Genomic DNA, 24078 nt, shown 5'->3' with positions numbered 1-24078 from the left:
ATATAATTTCAACAGTCAGAGTGAAAATCACAGTGGTCAAGCTGTGAGGAAAAAGCTGCTGTAAAAAAAAAAAAAAGCTGTAATTGCTGCAACACCCACTGACCCCTGTGCAATGTGCATCAGCATACCCAATGACTACATGTAAGAAAATTGCTTCATAGTTAATGTATTATTGTTTCAGTGATCGCAGAGAGGTTGATCTGCCTGGCCCTGGGTGGCATCATTAACACAGCTTGGAGTAACACGTTTAAATCAGATGGCATTGTCACAGGTGTGACTACTGCTGTTCGTGCATGTGATTAATGTCCCCTTTTTTGATTAATTTCCTACGTCGGCTGAGAAGCCCTCGCATTTGTGATTAATGAACCTGCAGCCTAATAAAACAGAACGGTGGTTTGGTACATATTTATGTGCATGCGTGTGCATGTGTGTTCCCTCTAGGACTGGAACCGGTGTGCAGAATCTTTCAAATCCCCGTTCAGTCAATGGTCACAGCCAAAGGTCAGGCTAGAGGAAATCAACACTGTCTGTCTCACCGTGGCGTCACGATAGGGACAATATATTGGGCTTTCCTCCTCCAGTAAATCTTGGAGACAAAGACAAGAAAGCAGACAGAGAAACTGGCAAAGCCCTTGTATGTAAAGTTAGCGGCAGGCTGATACATAAATCCGCATACACTGACACAGCTCTGGTCCCATGGGTGTAAGCTTCTATCTCTGCCTGAGGGCTGGGAAGGGTGCGACCAATGCTGCAAACCAGAGCCTCACACTCTACCTCTCTTCACAAAACCGAAGAGGAAAAGGGTGTACGGCTTGGTTATACTCACTGTTGACCTTTTGATGTCTAAGTCAATATTCTTTTTTTCCCCACTCTCAGGCTTCTTCCCTCTATTGCCCCACCTTCCCCATCTCCCCGGTGGTGACAGAGACGGAGGACACAGGGGTCTGTAATTAGCTGGTTGACCCCGGGGTTGGGTTGTGTGACCCCGGCAGCCGCGAAGCGCAGATCCAGCCTGATCAGATGAGTAGTTCTGAGAGGGATCAGTGGTTGAAAGACAGCCGCCTCCGCGCCTCAGCCAACCCAGTCACATTAGCCAGCGCGGCCGAGAGGGGCACAGTTACAGGAGCCCAGCTGCCGAGCCCAAACAGAGTCACAAACACCTGTCTGGGTAGAGTACAAACATACAGACACATGCTTTTCAACATCCAGAGACACTGATGTGGCTACAAAACACACTACCTGCCACCACTGACGGTAAAGAGGAGGGGGGCTGAGGGGTAACCTGACCCAGGCAGGGGAAAGATAGGGGTGGGAGGGGATGGGAGGGGAGGGAGGAGCAGTGCTGGCCCTTGGTCAAGTGCCTTGTATTCCACAAACAGGCCGCATCCAGTTACACTATACCTGAGACGCCGAGCCTGAGGAGAGGATTCAAAGAAAAGCATGTGGACCCTCCCTTTGGTGCGCCTTCTTTGGCTAATGGAGATTTGACTCTCAGAAAAATAAATTCTGATTTCTTCTCTGAGCATGTATCCAGGGATTTAGTGAAAATCAAGACATGCTCCATTCTTCTGAGCCAGTTCATATGTAATTATGTTTTTTTTTTCCAGCTGCAGAAGTATTAAAATCATTGAATTGCCCTCGCAGAGGTACCTACGAGCAGGTTGATAATGTGGCTCAGCTGTCTTTGCTGCCTCCACTGCTCACTACGCTAATTAAAAGCAGCGAGATGGGAGAAAGGGAGAGAGTGTCATCAAGGACACGCTGGGAGACGTACACCTGAGACGGCACAGTCACCGATGCTCCGGGCACATCATCATGACCTGAACGCCGGCGCTGTTTGAAGTTGTGACAGAGAGAAAGAGAGACAAAAGTGTCTGGATCTGAAACTGTTGCCTGTGGGGAAATAAAGAGATGGGAAGAAACAGAGAGGAGAGGAGAGCGCACATGAAAAGAGAGTGAGGAGATGGAGATAGGTAAAGAGATGGGTGTTAAGAAAAATGCTGCAGATTGAGAGGGAAAGGAAAAAGCGAAAGGGAGAGTCGTCTCTGCTTGTCTGTGCGAAAGTTGAGGCATCCTCTTTAGGATACTTATTATTTAGTCTCACTTTCCGTTGCTCAGCCCTCATTCATCTCTACCTCTTTACCTCTCTCAAGTCATCATGTTTACACAAGCTGTTACTGCCATTTCCCTGTTGTCTAACCCTCTGCTGTTTTTTCCTCCTTCTTTCCCCTCTTTCTTTGTCTTTTTCCTGCTGGTTGGAAATCTGCAAGGCTTGCTCATCGGCGCCAGCCTCTGTTAATCCCCTCCCAAAGCACCTTAGCAACGCTAGGAATTTAGAGATGCTAAAAAAAACACACAACGACAACGACAACAACTGTTCTTAACACTGGGCTCATATTGGCAAGAGTGGCCACATCTTGAGATGTGTGTGTGTTTTCCATAAGTAGTTCAGAACAATCTGGAAGGGTGTGATAACCAGGGATCTCTCAAGAGTGTGTGTGTGTGCACATGAGTGTCTGTCTGAATTTGTGTGTGTGTGTGTGTGTGTGCGCGCGCACAGAGTGGGAGTGTATGTTTATGTGATATAGTTCCTATAACACCAGCAACCTGGTAATCACTGCATGTAGTCACCTGAGATGCTCATTATCTAGTCCCTGTACACGTTCTGTCTGTGTTTGTTCTCAGCACACACCACACACTGCTGGACCTGAGTCTCACAAGTGTTTGTCTTTGTGTGGCTGGTTGCACACACCTGAATGAGTCAATGATAGACCGAGAGGCTGAGTGAGCGAACAAAATCAAAATTATAACAAAAAGCTTCTGTTATTATGGACCTAACTTTGATGTTAGCCAAATTCCTTGATGAAAAAAAAAATCAATAAAAGCAAGGTTACAACGCTCATAGCAATTACGCTGTTAGTTATTTTTCATTTGTTGGCTTTGTGGTTTTCACACATCAACACAGATCCCCCTCCCCTCCACCTCTCTCTTTCTCTACCTAAAATCAATTACTTAGGGGCAATGGTAAAATAATTGAGGGCGCATTTAGGCCTTGAAATTAATACATAGTTTAAATGTTAAAACTTTTCCATAACTTCTCACTTTGAAATATTAATTTACCTCCCTAATTGAATGTGGGGGGAAAAAAAATGATGGAAAGCTCAGTATTTATTCTGAGGCAGCAATAAGATGCAAGAATTTATTTAATATGTATTCCCTCTTTTTTTTTTTTTTTTTCCAGCAAAGCTAAAACAACAGTAAAATAGACTGTACAATGTAGGTGTTGAGTACATAACAAAGAGCTGTCTCACAAGATGACAGTTAATCCATGAAGACAACTGTACTAATAGTAGCACCTTTTTTTGAAAATTCTAAATACAAATGACATGTAGATTCATGCACAGGAAAGATGTTAATTAGAACCTAAGAGATTATCTGAATAATAAATGTGTTTCCTTTCTGCTTCTCTTGATAAAAGGCAGTCCAGACAGTTTCCGGACAATAAACCTTCTACTGATGTTCTGGTCCCTAGTGCCAGATCAGCACGTTTCTTATTGGGTTGGTCAAACAGCATATTAAATACACTCAAGGCTGTAGAAATATTCATTACAGGCATTTTGACGGATTTTACAAATCTGAAAATGCAGCGGGTTCTTGGAAAACATGCCAACTGAGGGACTAAGAGTATTAAGACAGTGAAGCTGGCTCCAGTGAAAGGAAATAGGAAAGGGGAGCTGTTGCAGTCACTGCCATTTTTTTTTTCTCGTTTCTTAGTGTTTTTGCTGAGATGTAATACAGAGCTGTTTTTTTTTTCATAGGTCCAATCTTCAGGTAAGCCACATAAGATAAAATAAACCTTCTACATACTCTGAAATCAGACATTGTACGTGGATACAAAACATTAGGCAATAGGAGAGAAGGGTTATGTTATTAAGGGGTTTAGATTAGGTAGCATCACATGGGTAAGAGTGAATGGAGGAAATTTGGGGCTTTGACTGTCGTTGACATTTTCCAAAAGGTCTTTTCACCCACAGAACCTGTCTTCTAGTGCTCGTCGTAATGATGGCCTGCCAGCAGAGGAGACAAGGTGCTATCTGTTAAACACAGGACCCCACAGTGATCCACGTCCACGGGTGATAGCCATGGTGGACACGTTGCTGGAAGAGAGTGACAGACAGAGAAAGAGGGAGATGGACAAAGAGGGGATATTGATTTGTGGGAGTATCAAATGTCAGAAGTCAATAAATAAAGAAACAGCAGAAGCAAGCAAAGACGCTGGGCTCAACATGTACATGCGTATTTTCATAGATACAAAGAGACACACACACACACACACACACAGACGTGCATGGTTCAGTCTGCTGAATACTAAATAGACAGCAGGTTATCAATTAAATTACAAATGAATCAAATTCATCCCATACCTTAAACAGTCTGATAGCTGACAACAATCTAATGGCTCCAGAAACAAATTGAATAGGGTTATAACCATTAAGAACAATTTATCTGTGCCTCTCGGACATATTGTTGTGACATACAAATCCCTCACTTGTTCCAATCTGACCTATCTAAACGACCCAGTTTGTTGATCACTTGACCCTGCGGAGTTCAGAGGTCAGCCAGTTCAAACAGCTATCAGTGTGCAGCAGGCACCATAAAACTGCTGTTTCTTATTTGAACACTTTGACCCCTCATTAACCCCATCTCTACTGCACTGAGAATTATCACCTGCCACACAGGAGCAGAAATCCTTTACAGCATCTGGTGGGTTCGTACGTGTGTGGGCCAGCGATAGGGAAACGCTGCAGGCGTGTTGTACACCGTGCTCTACTGAGTGAATAGCCGAGTTAGTGAGAGTCAGTAGGTGGGTTCACCTGTTTTTTATGCATATGCAAGCTGAGTGGGAACGCTGAAAATTTCAAAGAAGATCTAGAAATGTTGCATGAAAGTTTTTTTTTAACACTGTAAATAAGAGTAAAATGAGACAAAGTGCAATGGGAACATGCTTAGCAAGTAAATCGCGATGTGCATGAAGCATGGGACTTAAACATCCACTGAAGAGACAAAAAATAACAGCAGGTAAAAACATCAGATCTGTGTGGAGCAACGAGGAGACTGTGATGTTCCTCAAATATAAATGTCATATTTCCATCATGTACTGTGTATTCTTCTGTCAACACATCCTATTACCTAAACAATTAAATAGAGACTGGGAATCCAGGAGCAGCTCCATTTTTGGAGACAATGCTAGCTGTCACTTTCTGTCACTGTGACTGGTCACTTGGCATCCGTCAGTTGCTCATCATCAGAAATGCATAAAGTTTCAACAGGAGGCAAAGGAGTGATACGTCATAATATCGTAGTTAGTAAATGATGGTGTGATGACCTGATAAATCGATGATCACAAAAAATAAAAAATCATCTCTGTTTGAAGTTACAATTAGGTGTGAGGTCTTCTGTAGGTTTAATCTTAGGGTTAAGGAACTTTTAAGGTTACGCTTTTGCTAGCTTATCCAAAAAGTGATGAGGTGACCCAATGCAAGTCGACAAGAATGAACATCAGGCAAACAACACCGTGAGACTACAGGACATAAGACACCGCCCCTGGGTGACATCCCAAGTTTTGGGGAGTCCCATTTACCAGCCGTGTTGAATCAGAAGTTTAACCAAGTTACACCAAGTTGAATGGGTTGAGACTCCCCAGCTAGATGGGTGGGGACAGCTGGTATCCTCCAAAAATGGCCAATGTGCTGTTGATGACGTCACATTCCCATTTCCTATGGGTTGATTACCGATGACTCCCAAAACACCACCGACACAACAGTAGTGGAAAGCTTCTTTTGTTGAAATTCAGGTCAAATTTGTGCTACATTTGAATGGAAACCTAATGAGAGTTAGTAAGAGCGAGAGTGTGTCGGCCAACCAGGGAACTAATGTGTAAGTGAAAAAGACGAAGAGTCTTCATCAGTACTTTGACACAGCAGTGCTTTTGAGTAAAATGCTAATGTCTGCATGTGAACATGCTCACAATGACAATCCTAACATGTTGACAGCTGATGTCATATTGGAGGGATGGTAGAGATAGAAAAGATTCCAGTTAACAGCTTGCATGTGTTGAAAAGATGGCTGTAAGATTCCAGAGTTGGTCAGATTAAAATACTAACAACATAACACTATATCCCTTATATTTTGGACTAATTACATTGAACAATGTTTTCTGGCTAATAATTTGGCCATATTTTTAAATGCCATGTCAGATATATTGGAGCATTCGGAAGAATCTTAAGTTAACCAATTGTAATCTATGATTTGAATGTTGATATGAAACCAATGACGCTATTCACCAGTCAACACAATGATTTGACATGAATGTGGCATAATGTTACACAGGTATGTTTACCATGTTCACCGTCTTAGCTTCGCATGTTAGCATGCTAAAATTTGCTAATTAGATGAAGATGTTGCTTGATGAAAAGTCAGTTATTACACTTCATTCTGAGATGAACATAAATGTGTGTACCACATTTCAGAGCAACTCATCCAAGAGCTGTTGAGACAATTCATTAAAAAGCACAAATGTGAAACTCATGGAGGCACTAGAGGTTCTCAGATACATCATCTAAGAACCACGAATGCCTGTACAAAAGTTTGTGTCAGTCTATGAGGTAGCTGTTGTGGCCTGCCGGTGGCACTAGAGTAAACATCAGGTGATTGCCAAAGTCATTAGGATTCATCCTCTGGAGACTATTCATTTCTGTACAAACTTTCGTTGCACTACATGCAATAGTTGAGGAAATATTTCAGTCTGGATGACAGCGGTGAACTGACCAACCAACATTGCCATCCCTTGTGCCGCACTGCTAGCATGGCTAAAAAAAACAGTGCACAGACAGACTTTCAAAGTATTCTTCCCAAATTTCACCCCTAAGCACAAACTTTGAGCAAAGCTTTTATGATGAAGCACATGCTTTAAAGAGTGTCTTATGCTTTTGGCTTTGTCTGAAAAAGGGGGTTTGGATATGATGAAATGATCTGGTGAGTTGAAAATGAAATTCAGGCAATTCAGTATTGTTTAAGATTCTAGCTTGTTGCATGTACAACTGTGAGTCCAAAAAAAAAAAAAAAGTTTGGACGCTGTGTAAAACTTAAAACAGAATGTGATAACATGCTAAGACAATATATTTACTGTTGTACCTCATCAGCTTCACTGATTTTTGTAAATATCTGCTTATTCTGAATTTGATGCAGCAACATGTTTCAAACAAGTTGGGACAGGAGCAACTAAAGACTGGGAAAGATGTGGAATGCTCCAAAAAACACCTACTTGGAACATTCCACAGGTAAACAGGTTGATTGTTAACAGGTGATAGCATCAGGATTGCGTATGAAAGGGGCATCCTGGAAAGGCTCAGTCGTTCACAAGGAAGGATGGAGAGAAGTTCACCACTTTGCGAACACGTGATTGGATAAAGGAGATTACTACATGAACTCGGGAACACTGTTAACCACTGTTAGTTAATTTGCAAACAATCTGTTTTAGTTTACGTTCTACACAGCGTCCCAGTTATTTTTGGAATCGAGGTTGTATGAAGTGAGGAACAGGAAGGCACCTTTACAACATCCTTTTATTCTAAATTCCTCATTTTCTTCCAGGGCAGCCTAAGTTTGTTTGTCTCCATAAAAGAAAGTCTTTGTGGAGCCACTTGTGTTGAAAGAGAAAAAAAAAGAAGAAACCAACAGTGAATACTGGGCCAGAGATCTTTCCTTCAAGTACACAAAACTGGAGGCTTGTAGAGGACACTTAAAACTTATCATGTGACCCTCACTTGCTGTTCTGTTTGCCTCAGATGATTGGGACACTGGTATCAAGGTCTTCGTTGACCTGAAAAAGGCACATGGACACCCCGAGATTTCATTTTTCTAAGTGTTTGAGCAGACAGTCCCACGTCCTTACACCAGAGACATATTAACTTGCTGGTGCGTCTCATGTTCATATGCCTTTTCATGTCAAATACTGTAGTTTGATGTCAGTCCAACAGGGGAGTCAGCATGAGAGTGTTTCCTCTCCAACGCATCTCTGCGTGTGACTAGCGCTGCTCATTCTCATGCGACCCACTGCACCTTCATTATGATGTTGTGCTGGGGAATGAGCTGCAGGTACACTGATTACTCATCCTTGGGGTCTTGTCTGATTGTCTGGCTGCTGGTGTGTCTTGCCCCACTGGGCCTAAAGCGATGTTCCGGCATTCCGAGATCGCAGCAATTACTTTTGTGAATACACTGTTAACAGAGCTGATGGCCAGAGCCACAGAAGTAAAGTCCACATGGACTTGGCAAAAATGGCACAGCAACTGGAGAGACTTCTCCACAAAGTACTATTGTTGTGTGGACGGTGCAGAGTGGCAAGACCTGAAAGCATAGTACAACAAATCTGCAGCCAAAGGCAGATGGTGGCTTCCACAATTGGGCTTGTGTTTGTGGAGATAATGCAGGTATGATCATGTCATTCCGCCTATGTTGACCGTTTTATTTTGTGCACAGTGATATAAAAATACATCTACAGAATTATTGTTCTAGCAGTTTCATACTGGACAAAAACCCACTAACATCTGGCTTTTGTCTTCAGTGGGAAAGGGTACAATCGACATTCACTCCTGGCTTAAATCACTCTGCAGTAATCATGGGTATTTATCAGCTTCAGCTCTGATCGGCAGAGATAGGAACATGACACGCAACGATGACGACGCATGTTGAAGTTCTGGACGTTGGCATGTGAATATTGCCTAATATCAGACAGAAGTAAACTCATTACACTCTTCTCATAAAGGATAGAAAAAGTAACTACTGTGACTGGCCTCCATGCTGCTTTCTATTGTTCAATGTTTTCTGGTGTGTTTGTGATTTGAACATCACACAACAGAAAAAAAAAAACAAAAACAAAAACAGAAAGGCAAACTCGTCTACTGGCAATGGGAAAAAACGGGTCTACCCACATTTAAAAAAACCTGCATTTATGTGCTAATTTAGGTGGAATTATATGCAGCTGTTGTAGGTTTCAGTAAATTAGTGGGATCAAATACAATGAAGCCAGTTATATGATATCAATCCACTACTTTTTCAGTCATCATTCTGTACCACACCATATCATAACGAAAACTGCATTTTTCAGAATGAAACATGAAATTGTTGCTGGCCTCAGATGGCAGCAGGGGTTTAAGAAGCTGAAGGAGGGTTTTCACAGATCAATACAGACAGTTTCACTGGCATTTGAGATACAACCACATTTAAATTTGGCATGTGATGCTACCTTAAACGCATCTACGGAGTTTTCATTCAAACTGGTTCAGATTTTTCAGCAATCTTCCATACTCGTGGTGCATTTCCACTTTAGTCTGTTAGTATTTAGGTTGCCCTTGTTGACAGAATCACCTCATTTCCCCCTGATAGACGTTTATTGTCAGCATGACGTCTAAGACTCAATTTCCAGCAAAAACACCAGCAATTTGCTTTGTGCTGCTTCATTTGAATGAAATCTCCACTTGTTTGCACCTCTCCTCCCATCTGCGTGCCGCGTGCCATCCCTGCACCGAACACAATAGTACCAAGCAGATGTGCAAAATGCATTTTACAGACAGAAAAAATCTACTCGTCGTAGTTCTGCTTGCACCAGTTGTAGCACTGCTGTCAAATCAAAGTCTACTATGTGCAACTTTAATAAAATACCTTGGTTATAGTCCTGTTTGCTACAACAGAAATTTGTATACTAATAATTTATTTTGCCTAATATGTTTAGCTGACGAATTTCACTGACTGGCATTGAGTTGGGGTGGATGGTTTGACATATAACATTGACACTGAAATCCATACAAATCATCTCACTCTGTCTGTTAACAGCCTGTCTGCTGCCACCTGCCAGCATTGCTTTATTTGACACATCACCTTTAGCTAATCTTAACCAAGATGTATGAGTTACCTGAACTTAAGGCTGCATAAATAGATTTTTTGGCCTTTTGGCAGCAGTGGAACTAGCTGAAAACACAACACTGACACAATATCTCCTCATAAAGTTGTGGAACATTTTGGCAAACTGTTGCCGACTGCCTGAAGGGCATATTCACTGGCTACAGTCGCTAACTTTGTCTGCGGTCAGGTGCTGGTAGCTTTATCAGAAAGTGTTGAACCTTGACTAAGAAAATGAAAAGGTTAACTTTCTTTAGTTGTAAGGAGCAAATATCACAGGGAAAGCAGATTAAATATATATTCACTGTTAAAGTTTAGAGATCTATTCACTCTGAGCACTTTGTGTTTGCAGTGAACAGTTTGCAGATTTTGAATATGAAAGTTTCCTTATTATATACTGATAAAAGTGTAATTCAGGCAGCAGTACTTTTCCTACCGAGTCTTCTTCACAAAGCCCCTTTATAGGAGACTAAATTTGTTATAACTGTATATCTTGAACGTATTTCACTCATATAGAATCAAGGCTGCTAATTTTCAGCAGAGTTTTCTGCTCAAGCACGTTTCTGTGCAGCTGTTGTCGAGGACACTGAGGACATGTCCTCTATAACATTTTTTTGGAATTTGGGGGGTTTAGACGCAAATTGTACATGTTGGGTTTTTGAGATTCTACTGTTCATATTAACCGTCTTAAAATCAAAATAGTAAAGGTATTAAAAGGGGTTTCATGTTCTCCATTCTCGCCCAGAATGACACACCTGGCAGAGAAAGTTTTCACATATTAAGGCCATAATGAAATTGAAAGAAAATTAAAAATGAATTACAATTAATTGTAAAATGTGATTTAAAAAAATAGAGATAAGAGGGTTGTACTGGGTGACTTTGGACTCATGACCTCAGTAAAATCCAGCCGCAGCCCTGACTGGGGGTCTCCTCCTCTCTCCATTCAGTGGTGGACAGTGAGGCCACTCAGTATGCTACACCCCCACCTCTCTAACTTCCATCTTCGTCAAACTTATTCTTTCCTTTCTCCTGCTTCCTCCAAAAACTCCCCGGTTCCTGGGGAGTGGGTGGTTTTGTGTGGCCCCAGCGCTGTCCCGTTTTTATCACTCCTCTGACGGGTTACCCCGGTCCCCCTCGCACCTGCGCCGCTCCCAGGTCCCTACAGGAATGCGCTGGGGCTTGTAATCGCCTTTGTGGGGGCCATTGAGTTGTATGGCTGACTGAAACTTCCCAACCTCACAGCGCGCTGGCCGCTGAATGGGGCTCAGCGTGGGGCGGCTCTCCAAACCACGGCCGCTGCCAAATTCCTACAGTGGCGCTCCACAATCACTCCCACACAGGCCCCGATATACCGCCAGGCAGGAGGGACGGGGAGGGGGAGGGGGGTCGGGATGTGGTGGTGGTGGCAGTGTATGTGTGTTGGGCAGAGAGATGGAAAAGTCTACATTTAACTCCAAACAAGACAGATACTTTTTGCGTTACATCGCCACTCTGGATGAACATGACACAAACATTTCTTGTGTTTTTGTCACTTTTCGATTAGTTGTTAGAGTGAAAACAGTGATTTTAGAGCAACAACAAAACAAATATAGAGAGATTTTATTTTAATATCTCACCTCATGTCAAAAGTTCCACTGCAGATGTTATTCCAACAACGGAGAAATCTGAAAAAATAAAATAAAATTTAAAAAAAGCGTTTGAATGCTGGACAAAGTTTGAAAATAAAGCAATTTCTCATAACTTTCAGGACATTTGTGCTGCGTTTCGGTGCATTAGGTCTGTGTGCCGGCATATAGCGTGGTAGCTGTGGGTAGATAGAGCAGCACTGCAGGATTAAGAGGCAGCAAGATTGTTAAACATGTCAACGTGTAATTGCACGATAAGGCCCTTCCGAGGAATTCATTGGCCCAGTTGCTTTCTCTATTCCGCGCTAATCTCGCCCGGCACATTCGCTCTGTGCAATCTGTCTCCATAATCTTCTGTGACAGAGCGGGCGACGAGAGCAGGCTGCCTGGTAATTTTTTTAGGAAAGGGGGGGGAGACGCGGAGAAAATATGCAGAGGCGTGATAAAGTGACGCTAATTATCCCCATTTAGGACAGGGAGTGCAAGGGATCGGGGCTTTACGAGCAACCGAGTGTGCGCTGGAGCTGATGGCCTCCTAGCACAGAATATATCAGTGGCTACAAGATAAGAGTATCGCGCGGTGGAGAGATTTATTGGCCGGTCAGCTAAACACAGGCGCGCGCGCGCGCGCACACACACACACGTACACACACAGAAACGCGTCACACACGCGCGCAGCAACCATCGCCGCCACATAGCGTGTACATGGTGCACCCTACACTTACCCCTCTTCCACCTCAAGGTGTAATTTATTCGGGTTAAATTTGCCAGAACGCTCCTCTTTTTAGCCTGGCGATGCGCCGTGACGCGCTCCGCCTCTCCGGGCTTTCAGTGCTAATCCGCATCTCTTCACATCAACAGATAAGACGCAAAACACACGAGGAGGCCATCCAGTGCCATAGGCTGCGCGCTGCGGTGCGTTGAGATGTCTCCATAGATGGGGTTTCTTCTGGGTTTTGGAATTTAAACTAATTTCCAGACATTGTTCCTCTGATTTCTCTCAATAGATTAATGCGCAGCCAGACGTTACACGCTCTACTATGAGGCCTAACAGGTTTAATTGACATACCATGCAAGTCTTCATCAGTGTGAAATAGGCCCTTTAACTATGTATTTGAGATTAATTGATTTTTTAAAATACCTAAGTAGGCATAAATTTCCCTCATTTGCATGTGTATGGCTGGTCTGCATGGGGCCTACAGGCAATAAAAAAATGTACATGTCAAACCCAGCTGTCACAAAAATGACGTAATCTTCAAGCTAATTTTCCATTTTTTTTAAACGGATTAATAATCCGTATGACACGGGTATGTTTTCTTCTTAAACATGTCGGATCCACAAACTCACAGTCATATAAATTAAACATCTAGAGCTTTGAAATTCTGATGAGTCATCATTTGCCCCATAAACTGGCCACTGGGAACTTCAAGTCTGTGCAGCACTTTGGCTCTATGGTTTTTGTGCGCGTTGACAGCGCGTAAAGTCCACGAAACCTTGGATTATTTCATGCAACTGAGTTTTCTATTTTGAAGAAGTGGAATAAAGGTTTTTTATTTCTTCTTTTATTCCCTCAGATTTCTTGCAGTGGTGATATCAAACATGAATTTATTGTTCAAATCGACGTTTGTGCCTCGTGCACTTTTCCCACTTCCCTTTCCCTCCCTGACTCTATCAAGTGTCAAGAAAAAAAAAAAACTGAAGCTCACAGCTAAACTAAAAGATGATCGGAGCAGGCAATGAGGATTAAACCTCACGTGAAATGATAGCCATTACAAACGTGATGTATCAGCTTTGAACACTGTTCCTCTGATGAGAGGCACAACCAAAATGCATCTGAGAAATCACGATTTTTGCGATTTGGCCTACGTATTCGTCACTGAGGTCTGTTTTATTGTTGATCAGCAGGTAGTTATCAATTTATGAATTACGCTTTGTTAACTTTCAGTTCACGTATTTTTTTTCTCTCTCAAGTATAAACAATGAAATGCCAAAAGACAGATAAAGTGGATGATTTAAACAACTCCATGTCCCGAGGGCAGTGGATGCAAAATAAACCAGTTCAGATGAAAGATCACTGAAAACCGGGTCTTTATTTAAAATAAATAAATAAAAAAATAAAAATAAGAGAAAAAAAAATCAGTGCTTTTATCACTAAACTGTTCATTATGTGTTGTTGGTCTTTACTTTTTCCGTCAGACTCATGCGTTCTGTCAAGTGTTTAATTCAGAAGCAGGGAAATTACATCAAAACTTCACGCTGATTGACAGAATGTCTCTGTGTATCAAAAAGCTATGGATCTATTTTAATGACTGACTGTATAACCTATGTTGATATCCATATTCGCCTAATATATATTTAAGAAGTCAAAAGCTAGCAGCTGAATCCTATAGGCGTATCAAAAGTTGTTCAATTTTCGTTGAAGTGCATTTCGTTATTTAAAATCGGATAGGATCAAATCCAGAAAATGAAGTCTGACACAACGTTACAGTTTGTTAGCAGAATAGAAATCTAATTACTGATCTATAAAATGAATAGAAATTAATTGAATTAATAATGTATAACATTTTTTGCTGCTTAGATTTTAAATAACACAGTCACATCTTATAAGTCGTTACAAGGGAGGGGAAATGAAGTTTGTTAATGGAATAATTTAGATAAAACCTCTTCCTTTATCGGTGAATAAATGAGGACTTTTGGCTAATAACACTCCACGGTGGTTTGTGACATGAGGCCTTCACGTCCTCTATATAATCTGTTTTTGTTTTTTTGAGAAAATGTCCAGAAACGAATGTGTAAGGAATCATATTTATACGAAAGGACAATGTGAGCCAAAAGCTTGGCCTGCTTTGAATATTCAAAGTGACTCTTGAATATGATTTGGCCTGTGCTTCACTGAAATAGAAAAAAAGCGTTTTTTTTCTCCTCTAATGTCTAAATTAATTTCTCATTATCCACATAAAAGTTTATTCCGTAAAACAACATCACCCTACCAGAACGGTTTCCTCTTAGGCCTGCAGACGGTAGCTTTTACGCACAATTACGCACAAACAATTAGGCTATTTAAAAGCTCGTGGGATCTGTGTCCAGCAGCGGTGTCAAAATTTAAACAGGTGGCTATTATTCTCGAGAGGAGGCTCCATGATAATCTTGTGTCCTAAAACGTGGAAAAACACTCCTGTGAGAACATCGTGAAAATAATCAATCTAAGACCGTTGTCTTAAGAATCAAAGCAACATCTTGTGAAATTTATTCAATTCTTCTTCATTGCAATATCAGGGCTTTTCACTCGCAGAAAAGCACTTAAATTACAACAGCAGTTGCCCGTCATCCTTTGAAATATTAAAATTATTCACAATTTACAATAATTAGAGTGTTACAATAAAAAGAGATGATTTCCAAGAATTAAGACACAGGCTTCTGCAAATGAACACAAATGTTTAAAGAATGTGAGTTTCCCATATCTTTTAAAGCACTTTCTTAAGATTATGACACGTTATCTCATTTTCAATAACTTACAGAACCCCCCAAATTATGAGACAATTGAACCAAATACCCCCATGTGAACCTGGCGTACGCCTCAACTAAGACTGTGAAGTAATGGACAAAAAGATGATAGTACAATAACCAATATCTCAGCATCATATTCGTTATATAATTCCACTGGTGGCTATTCAAAAAAGCCGAGATGAATATGCTATTTACCCTTCATTTACAATATCATAAACATTCTGTACAAAATGCAGGTAGTTCTCGGGACGGGGGTTATTTAGAAAAGAGGTAAATATTTGGTTATGTGTTCGTTTGCAGTTTTCGATTATTCTGTGAGTTCTAAATGTGTGTTAGAGGGACCGTCCCGTTCACTCCAGCCGTGGCGCTCTGGTAATGCTGCGGCAAGGCATGGAGTCTACTTTGCATTGACGGGTCCCCCGGCTCTCCGGTCGGTAAATACATGCTTATCATCTCTCTCAAGTCTCCGGGGCAAGGGCCCCGTGAGTGTGTGCTGCTGACGGGAGGGCTTACACTCGGCTCCGACTTCACCAGCGACCCTAACGTCCCCATGGCAGCTGAGGAGGAGACGCCGGAGCCCTGGTGCTGTGTGTAGGTGATCCCGCCGTAGCCGGATGGAGAAGCGTTCATGTAGCTCTGAGAGTTTGAGATGGGGCTGTACTGCAGGGTTGTCATGTCGTAGCGGTGCATTGGCTGGGGGTTGTGTGAGTGATGATGGTGTGAGTGGTGGTGGTGGTGCGCTCCGCTCCCCGGGTGCTGGCTGTAGGCTAGCTGAGCCTCCTGCATCATCGCTGCTGCCGCGGCGGCTGCAGCCACCTGTCCCGAGTACGCACCGTTCGCCCAGCCGTTCATGTGCGCGTAGCCGGAGCTGGCAGAGCCTCCGTGACCCCCGGGGCTCTCTAACCTCTGCCCGACCCCGGATGAACTCATTCCGACCCCCAAACCAACTCCACCGCCCCCACTGGGCCCAGAAAGCAGTCCGCCGGCAAGGGAATATTTGTCCTTTTTCAGCAGCGTCTTGGTCTTCCGTCTTGGCCGGTACTTGTAATCCGGATGCTCCTTCATATGCATGGCTCGCAACCGTTTCGCCTCGTCGATGAAAGGGCGCTTCTCAGCCTCGGACATCACCTTCCATTCGGCACCCAGCCGTTTGCTGATCTCGGAGTTGTGCATTTTGGGGTTCTCCTGTGCCATCTTCCTCCGCTGTCCACGGGACCACACCATGAACGCGTTCATCGGTCTCTTCACCCGCTCCTGATTCGCTTTGGACCCGCTGTTCGGCCCCGTTTGCCCCGTGGTAGTGTTCGTTTGGGGGCCGGGGGAATGGAGGTCAGTTTCCATCATCATGCTATACATTCACCTGGTTTTAAACTTCGCCACCAACAGAGAAAAAGTCTATGTCAAGATCTGACAGGCGCGCACAAGATCGGGTGCGCACAGGATGACTGGGTTACAAAATTAATATTCTAACCCCGGATGAATCAAATACGAGATAAAAATTAATCCGAAAAGGGATATAAAATGTTCTCCAACCAGTATTTCACCCTGTCTTCGTCGGGTTGGTTCACATCCACTGTGACAGAATGCGCATTTGAGCCACTTTCCCTGTCGCAGTTGAGAAGTTGGTTAAAGCGGCGGCCATATGATGCGCACTGACAGCGGTTAAATGAGCCACAAGCGGCCAATGAGGCTCTAGAAGCAGAGTGATTTGCATGGCGCTTGGTCAGGTGACTAGAGGACCATAGAGGAAGAACACACCGGAGGAGGAGGAGGAGGAGGAGGAGAAGGAGGAGGCAGAAAGGAGGGTCAGCACCACAAATAGCACAAGGCATTTGAAATTTCCAAACACGCTCTCAGAGACTTCATCGAAACAAAAATAACTAAGATTTCTTAGCAATGATGGAGCGGCCAAAAGGTGGGTGCAGTCTGTGATTACGATGAGTCAAACATCTCGACATTTTTATTCTCTCGTTTTTTGGTTTTTTTGTTTTTTTTTTAAATAGGTATGTTTGCTGAATTTAAAAAAAAAAAATCCCTTTGAAGTACGGCTTCCATCAAACAGCTTTTAAATTCCCAGGCGTCGATAAAAGTTTGGGCAAAATGTTTTTTTTTTGCCGTCCACTCTGTCTCTATGTTTGACAGGTTATTCTCAAATTCACTGTGCGTCCTAGAGGCCTAAGCCCAACTGTATTTTCAGGCACTGGAATTAAACTGCAGCACGAAACAAACCAATTCACTCTGAGACGACTTTATGCTCAACCAGCGCCTCAAAATCAATTTTTCACACCACCTCTCTCTCCCTCTCCCTCTCTCTCCCCTCCAGGTATGTAATTAAGGTATGTAATAATAGCAGGTGTCAGAGAGAGAAATTACACACACTCAATGCAGAAGATGATTTGAAAGAGATTTGGTAATAAAAAAAAAAGAAAGAAAGAAAGAAAAAAGAAAAGAAATTGTTGGTCTAAGAGGAGAAGCCCCTGAGGATGGATAGCCATATAATGACGTGAAATAGCCGAGGCAAAGCACCGTTATCGCCGTCTGCTGGTGGTGGTGAACGAGCCCTGGTCATGCCTGTGTGTGTGTGTGTGTGTGTGTGTGTGTGTGTGTGTGTGTGTGTGTGTGTGTGTGTGCAGCAGAAGATGACAAGAAAGGCCACATGTAAACTGCTCTGCTGTTGTCACTTAAGCGGACTTTTTTTTTTTTTTTTTTATTAAACATCCGAGTGGAGAAAACCGCGAGAGGGAAAACGGATCTATGTGTCTTCGGGTCCGCCGCATATGTAATTCAGATTTCACAGCTGACCTCCCCTGAAAAGCCCAATCAACCTCTAATTGAAAGGGAAAACGGAATACCACTTCCCGCGGCGAGACTAACGATTTAATCATTCTATCGTTCTTTGCTGGTTTTTATTTTAATTGGAGCTTAGCTTGATATGGCTCTCTGTTTAGGGCCTGAGGGAGCGGGATCACTCGGACGGATCCATGCGTCTTTGGTAATGGGGTTAACGGGATATCACAATGGTCAATAAAACGTTTCCAGTGGTCCGGGCCATGTGGCTTAAGGCCCGAGGAGGATGACAATATAATGCTGGCACCCGGAGAGCTGTGAGGCGGGGAGTGCCAGTGAAGCCATCACACCAGAAAGCAAATAAACAAACAAAATGCAGAAGAAAAATACTGACACGTCTTATCGTAAAGGCACAACGCTGATAGCTGGCTCAATATCAGTAGCCCATATTTTTAAATGTAGAAGTAAGGAGTAATGCTGTAGAGACCAGAGCAGGTAAATAATACAAGCCTATATAAATTTCGTCATTTCAAAATTTAGCAAACTGCATCTGCAGACTTTAAAGCACAGACCCCTACCTTAATATAATGCAGGTCTACATTCACTATTAATTATCAACATACGTCACAAACAATCCTCCCACAATCAAAGTCAAATAAAGGCGATGAAGGAGATCAAATAAAAAGAGAGACCTGTTGTCACGGTGTAGATTTAAGGCTCGATCGGGAGAAATCACGAAATTATGATCATTATTATTATTATTTGTTCTTGTCATTGTGGAGTGGATTTGGGATCGCAGAGGATTAGCCTTTACAGTGACACTGGGACCCCGGTGGCCCCTGTTTACTCTCTCTGTCATCCCCCATCAGTCACTCCTCTTATTAACAGGCCTCCTCTCCGTGCTGCTCGCTCCTTTGTGCACGGCCTCCGCAACAGGATGCGCGTACTGCGATGATGGTGCAGGACCGGAGCCAAGGGTCACCCCTCCCACACACACACACACACACACACACACACACACACACACACACACACACACACACACGCCCCCCGCCCCCCATAACTGAATAAATAAGCAAATTGTGAGTAAATACAACACTGTATGCACAGCGGCCAGGGCGCGTCATTTTCCCTTTTAATCCCAGCAAACCTCCTGCATCCCTCGCAAAGTGACCATCACGCACGAAAACCTCTCGGTGGACTGTAACCCAGGTCATCCCCCCTTTAATCTGTGATCTTTTCTCCCGAAGCTGTTGAGCCAGAACAACAATTTCCGCGTGCGGTTCGTGGCTGCGCGCGTGTGCACAAGACAGCACGCGTGGAACTGGGTGGCAGTGGCTTTGGGGGGGAAGAAAGAAGAGCTGCGATCACCTGCTGATGACCTGGGCGCAAACTGGGTTAAGCAAATGAAAGCAATTATTTTCGAGCTTCGCTCTCAACAAAACATAAAGATTTGACAATCAGCCCCCACCACCTCCACCCGCCTCCCAACCCACGCCTCCTGAAAAGTAGAAACACCGAGAGAATCATCTAAATATTGACAGCCACCAAGCCGCGTGAAACAATTCACCCTTTAATACACACTTCCACATTCTAATGCGTGCAACAGATTTTTCTCGTTAATCCAGCCGAATAAAGGTGGCACAGATAACCACTCACTCCCGGGCAGATCAGCAGCCGATAATGTCACTTCAGTAAATTAAACCGAGCCGGTTTGGAGAGCAACTGGTTGCAGCACCACGAGCTGCAGAGCTGCGCGCGCCGTGCAGCCAGACCCTGGTGGATCTCACATGTCCCCAAAATAAAACGACAGCCTGCAGCGAGAAACACACATTATCTGTACAGCGGAGCGCAGACGTTCCCAAATAAAGGTTGCCAATAAAGACACTTCTTTTAGCACGCGCAATCACTGAGATCAGAGAGCGTTCAAGTTCGCTGGACCCTCCTATTTTTTTCAGCATGAATTCCACCTCGAGCTCAGACAAAAATAGATTTTACGCACAAAATATATAGAATAGCAGTGTATCTACAGGTGCAATATTTGTATAAAAATGTCTTTCTTGCGTACGGAACTGTCATGTGCAAACTTACGCATGTTCCCCTCGTTCCCTCTACTCCAGAGCAAGTGGGCAGATTTCTCCCTCCATACTCCTAAAGCCGTCCTAAACCCTCCAAAGCTTCATGTAAGACCGCTACTCCCACTACAATCTGGCCGCTCGAGTGCCAAGGCCATCCATGCCCGGTGCCCAAACCCACCACTCAACACACACTGAGGGGCAGAGACAAGAAGAAATGACATTTATTACACACTCTAAAAAAGACAATTCCAAGTTATTGTTTCTCTCTGCGAAAGGGGCTTGCTTCTAACATAATGAAGCGTCTTTTGTGTGGCACAGAACAATACAAAACAAGTATTCTAATAAATAGCCACTTTTTTTTTTTTTTTTTTTTTTTTTTTTTTTTTGGCTCTCCAGGATGAATGGGCTGGAGCGGCGGGGATCTGAAAGGCAGCTGTGCCGCATTCGGGGAGGAGGGGCGAGGACTTGAGGAGGAGCCCCGCAACCCCATCGCCTCCTCCTGGATACTGACTCCCATTACTGATCCTGGAACAGAAAAGGACGCAAAGGGAGGAGGTTGTTGTGGAGGGGGTATTGACTTTGGAGGCTGTTTTTACTCAGGACATACACTGTGTCCAACAATGTGTTCCTCAAATCATCGAATATTGCTTCATACTGTGAAGTCCACGGTATCCAATTAGATTCAATTTATATGAATCTGCACAGCTTGCAAGCATGTGGCTCAGACAGCTTCTGGGTGGGGGAAACACACACTTTTTACAACACACAGGCACACATACACAGGCACACAACACTGTATCAGACAGCTGGGCTCATGAAAGGTTTCTTATTCAGACACAGGTTCACGGTTCTGAGACACAGCACTGTCAGCATCTGTTTCCCTCTCTCTCTCTCTCTTTCACACACGCACACACACATACACACACACACACAGGTTCAATCTACTTGCAAACTCAGTGTTGATTACCTCACAGATTAATTTCTTCTCAATCAAAGCCTCACGTGCCATTTGTTGTGCAAACGCCGGAGCAGAGGCTGGTTGAGCAGGTCCTTACTAAATCCGGCATCTGACTCCCTCCCTGCCTGTCGCAGGCAGCCTCCTGACTTCACGGCTGCCAGGGCTGACAGACTCCCTGACTTGTAGCTGATGTAGCTGGCAGGCGTCTCTGCTGCTTCACACATCCATCTGCTCACCAGTGGAGCCAGGGTGGAAAAATTTGTGTGTCCTATAAAAGTAATTTCCACACCTTCTATTGTTTAGGAACAAGGGGTGGCAACAGCTCAGACTCTTGGAGATGCTGTAACTACAAAAGTGGTCATTCATTGTAGTGACTTGCTGAGGGCAAGTGTTGGGTTTCTGCATTCCCTCCAGAAAATGTTAAAGTGAGAATACATTTCGTAGCACAGTGGGATGTCACCCCCTATTCAATTAACTATTCCCAGGCATAAAATCTCAAGATAACCCTTATGGTATTTCTGACGTTGTCTCAATAAGCCAGTGGAGGTAAACTCACCTTTTCATATACTTTCTGGCCAGGGAAAAGACTGCGTCACAACAAATGAAAACAGCCTCTACATCCTGCCATTTTTAGATGATTCACCACAGATTACTTTGTCACTTAGCGAGATGTACTGCACCAAATAAGTACTACACATAAACCACGCAAGCAGGAGATTGACACAAAGTGGTAAAGCTAAGTAAAAGGCGATGTCGAAACTATTAAGGGGGGAGGGAGGGAACAAGAAGGACTGTGTGAGAGGGAGAGAGATCGGGTCAGGTTCAGGCCTAAAAGCGTTGAGGGAAGAGTGAGCCAATTGGCTAAAAGCAGAGGTCTTAGCTCGGTTCATCTGATCTCTTTTGAACACACAAACCTCCATACCACAACACTCAAAAACTCCAGAGACCTCAAAAACAGTGAGAGGCAGCAACACACACACACACACACACACACACACACACACACACACACACACACACACATCACATCAAGTTGAGCGATTGATGATCCTCCCACAAAAAGACTGTATGTAATTTGTATTTTATTCACTTTCAAACAATGATTCTCCATCTTTGTGGAACACATGCAGTACTGAAAACTATAAGGTCCACACTTGCAATGAAAAGCATGTAATCTGGTGTGTTTTCATGCCCTTTTCCGCAATTTGAACAAAATAGGAAAGAATAGAAGATGACTTTATCATCACCAAAGTGGAAAATTGTCTGTAGCTCACCAGAGCATGAAAGCAGCATAAAAACAGAATTTCTTAGGCAATTAAGGTATCCGAGCCCCAACAGAATGTAAAATAGAAAAAGGTATTAAAAGGTAGACATAAAATTATTTAAAAAAAAAAAAAAAAAAGCGTAAAATGAGAAAACCTAAAATGCTTTGAGGTTAAATGAGGTGCAGTGTTGACAATATTTACAGCTATGAATGGCTAAAACTGGGTTATATTGTATTTTGGACTTACTAACATATTTCAGTAAATAGCATACTGCAGTGTCCTTATTGAGTTTTAAAGCAGGATGGTAACCCCAAACTGACAAACTGAAAGTGCGATTTTTTGACAGCGAGAACATAACATGCCATTCAAATCTGGGGCACTCTTGTCTACAAGCAATTTGTTCTTTTGTTGCTCCATGTGCTCTATTTTCATCTTCTTCTCTTGGTGGAATTGTAAGAGAAGAGCGTATAAGGGCTTGATGGAGTGGTGAGTCAGAGACAGGATGACATGGACAAGTGAGAACGAGAGTAAGAAAAAAAAAAAAAAAGAAGGAGAGAGGGAGAGAGAGACCAGGGAGGCCAATGTCAATCCCACGGCAAACAGCAGTGGATAATCATGGGCTTTAGGAAAACACTGTGTCCATAATGCTATTACCCAGGATTACCTACTCCAGCAGAGAAGGCGAGACTCTCTTCACAATGTGCCACAGACCTTTCAGATAATCATCTTATCACAGATGACAAACCCAGAAGAAACATCCCATTATTCAAGAAGGGGGGAAAAATCTACAGCATGTCTGGATGAAGACATATTGTAAGCCTAAATTATTCGAGTGGAAAAATATCAGATTTTGAAATTAGCACGCTGGTCGCTTCCCTACTCTCTCCCTCTCTCTCTCTCTCTCTCTCTCTCTCTCCCTCTCCCTCTCTCTCTCTCTCTCTCTCTTTCATTCTCTCACTGTCTCTTTCTCCCAGGGCACTCTCTCCTTTTCCCGCAGGGCAATTAGAGACAAGATTTTATGCATTGTTCAGCTTATCAATTAGCCATAACACCTTCCCCTCTGATTGGTCTGTAATGAACGTAATGGTTTTAACAGTCAGGAGTTGCAACTCTTAGAGGTGCTGTGCTAATGGTGTCGCCACGGCGATGGAGTCACAGTAACAGCTCTGTGGAAAAGCAGGAAGGGGGGGGGGGAGTCAGCTCTCCCTAACACATCTCTAATTAGAGCTTACAGTCAGTCATTACTGATGTAATAGGGTGTAACACTAATGGCTATCAGGCAAGCCCCCACAAACAACAGAGGGGGGTTCTTGTAAGGTGAGAGGAGCAGAAAATTTATGGAGGAGGAAAAGAAAAAAAATCAGGAGATTATGGCGAGGAGAGGAGGTGAAATGGAAAGTTGGGAGGGGGGGTCAAGGAGTGAGGAGAGTGATTAGGGGAAAGTGCACCAAGCAGCAGAGAAGGTTTTTAAGTACAGCAGTCAGACAAGGTCAGGGCCCATTAATGGAAAATCTTTCTTTGATGATACTGAAATCTGTCATGTTGGACACCGTCCACATATAGAGACTGACAAGACAAAATATGGATGAGAATTAAGGTGGTGTGAGGAGCTGGGTGGTTCAGGGGAGACAGAGAGAGAGGCAGAATGAGCGTGAGGGAGGAAGGCAGGTCCACAGGCTCCTAGTTAACCACTTTGGCCACCTTAGACCTTGTTAGCACTGATGCACTCTGCAGCCCATTCAGCGAATGATGCATGTTTCTACACTTTTCAGCACTAAATTGCAGTGGCTGCAGCAAAACAGAGTGACGCCGGTAAAGATCAGGAAGGCGGCTGACAGGAAACCAATGCTGTGGAGAGATGAAAAGTAAGAGCTTTGTAAAGAGAGCTACGAGTTCTC

At 43.4% G+C, this 24078-nt stretch overlaps 1 protein-coding gene across 1 annotated transcript; it reads right to left on the bottom strand.

The window, feature by feature from the left end:
* Window positions 1–3173: 3173 nt before the first annotated feature.
* On the bottom strand, window positions 3174–16777 carry sox1a (SRY-box transcription factor 1a). The gene is made up of 3 exons (XM_076746327.1): window positions 15606–16777; window positions 11577–11624; window positions 3174–4157 (listed from the first exon to the last, which is right to left on the bottom strand). Exons 1-2 carry the CDS (start codon window positions 16446–16448, stop codon window positions 11604–11606), a joined length of 864 nt encoding a protein of 287 aa, XP_076602442.1. The 5' UTR covers window positions 16449–16777; the 3' UTR covers window positions 3174–4157; window positions 11577–11603.
* Between the last annotated feature and the right edge of the window lie 7301 nt (window positions 16778–24078).

This window comes from Chaetodon auriga, chromosome 13 (genome assembly GCF_051107435.1).
Source record: "Chaetodon auriga isolate fChaAug3 chromosome 13, fChaAug3.hap1, whole genome shotgun sequence".
Classification (NCBI taxonomy): domain Eukaryota; kingdom Metazoa; phylum Chordata; class Actinopteri; order Chaetodontiformes; family Chaetodontidae; genus Chaetodon; species Chaetodon auriga.
The sequence above is the reverse complement of the archived record's forward strand: the minus strand, read 5'-3'. Positions and strand labels throughout refer to the sequence as shown.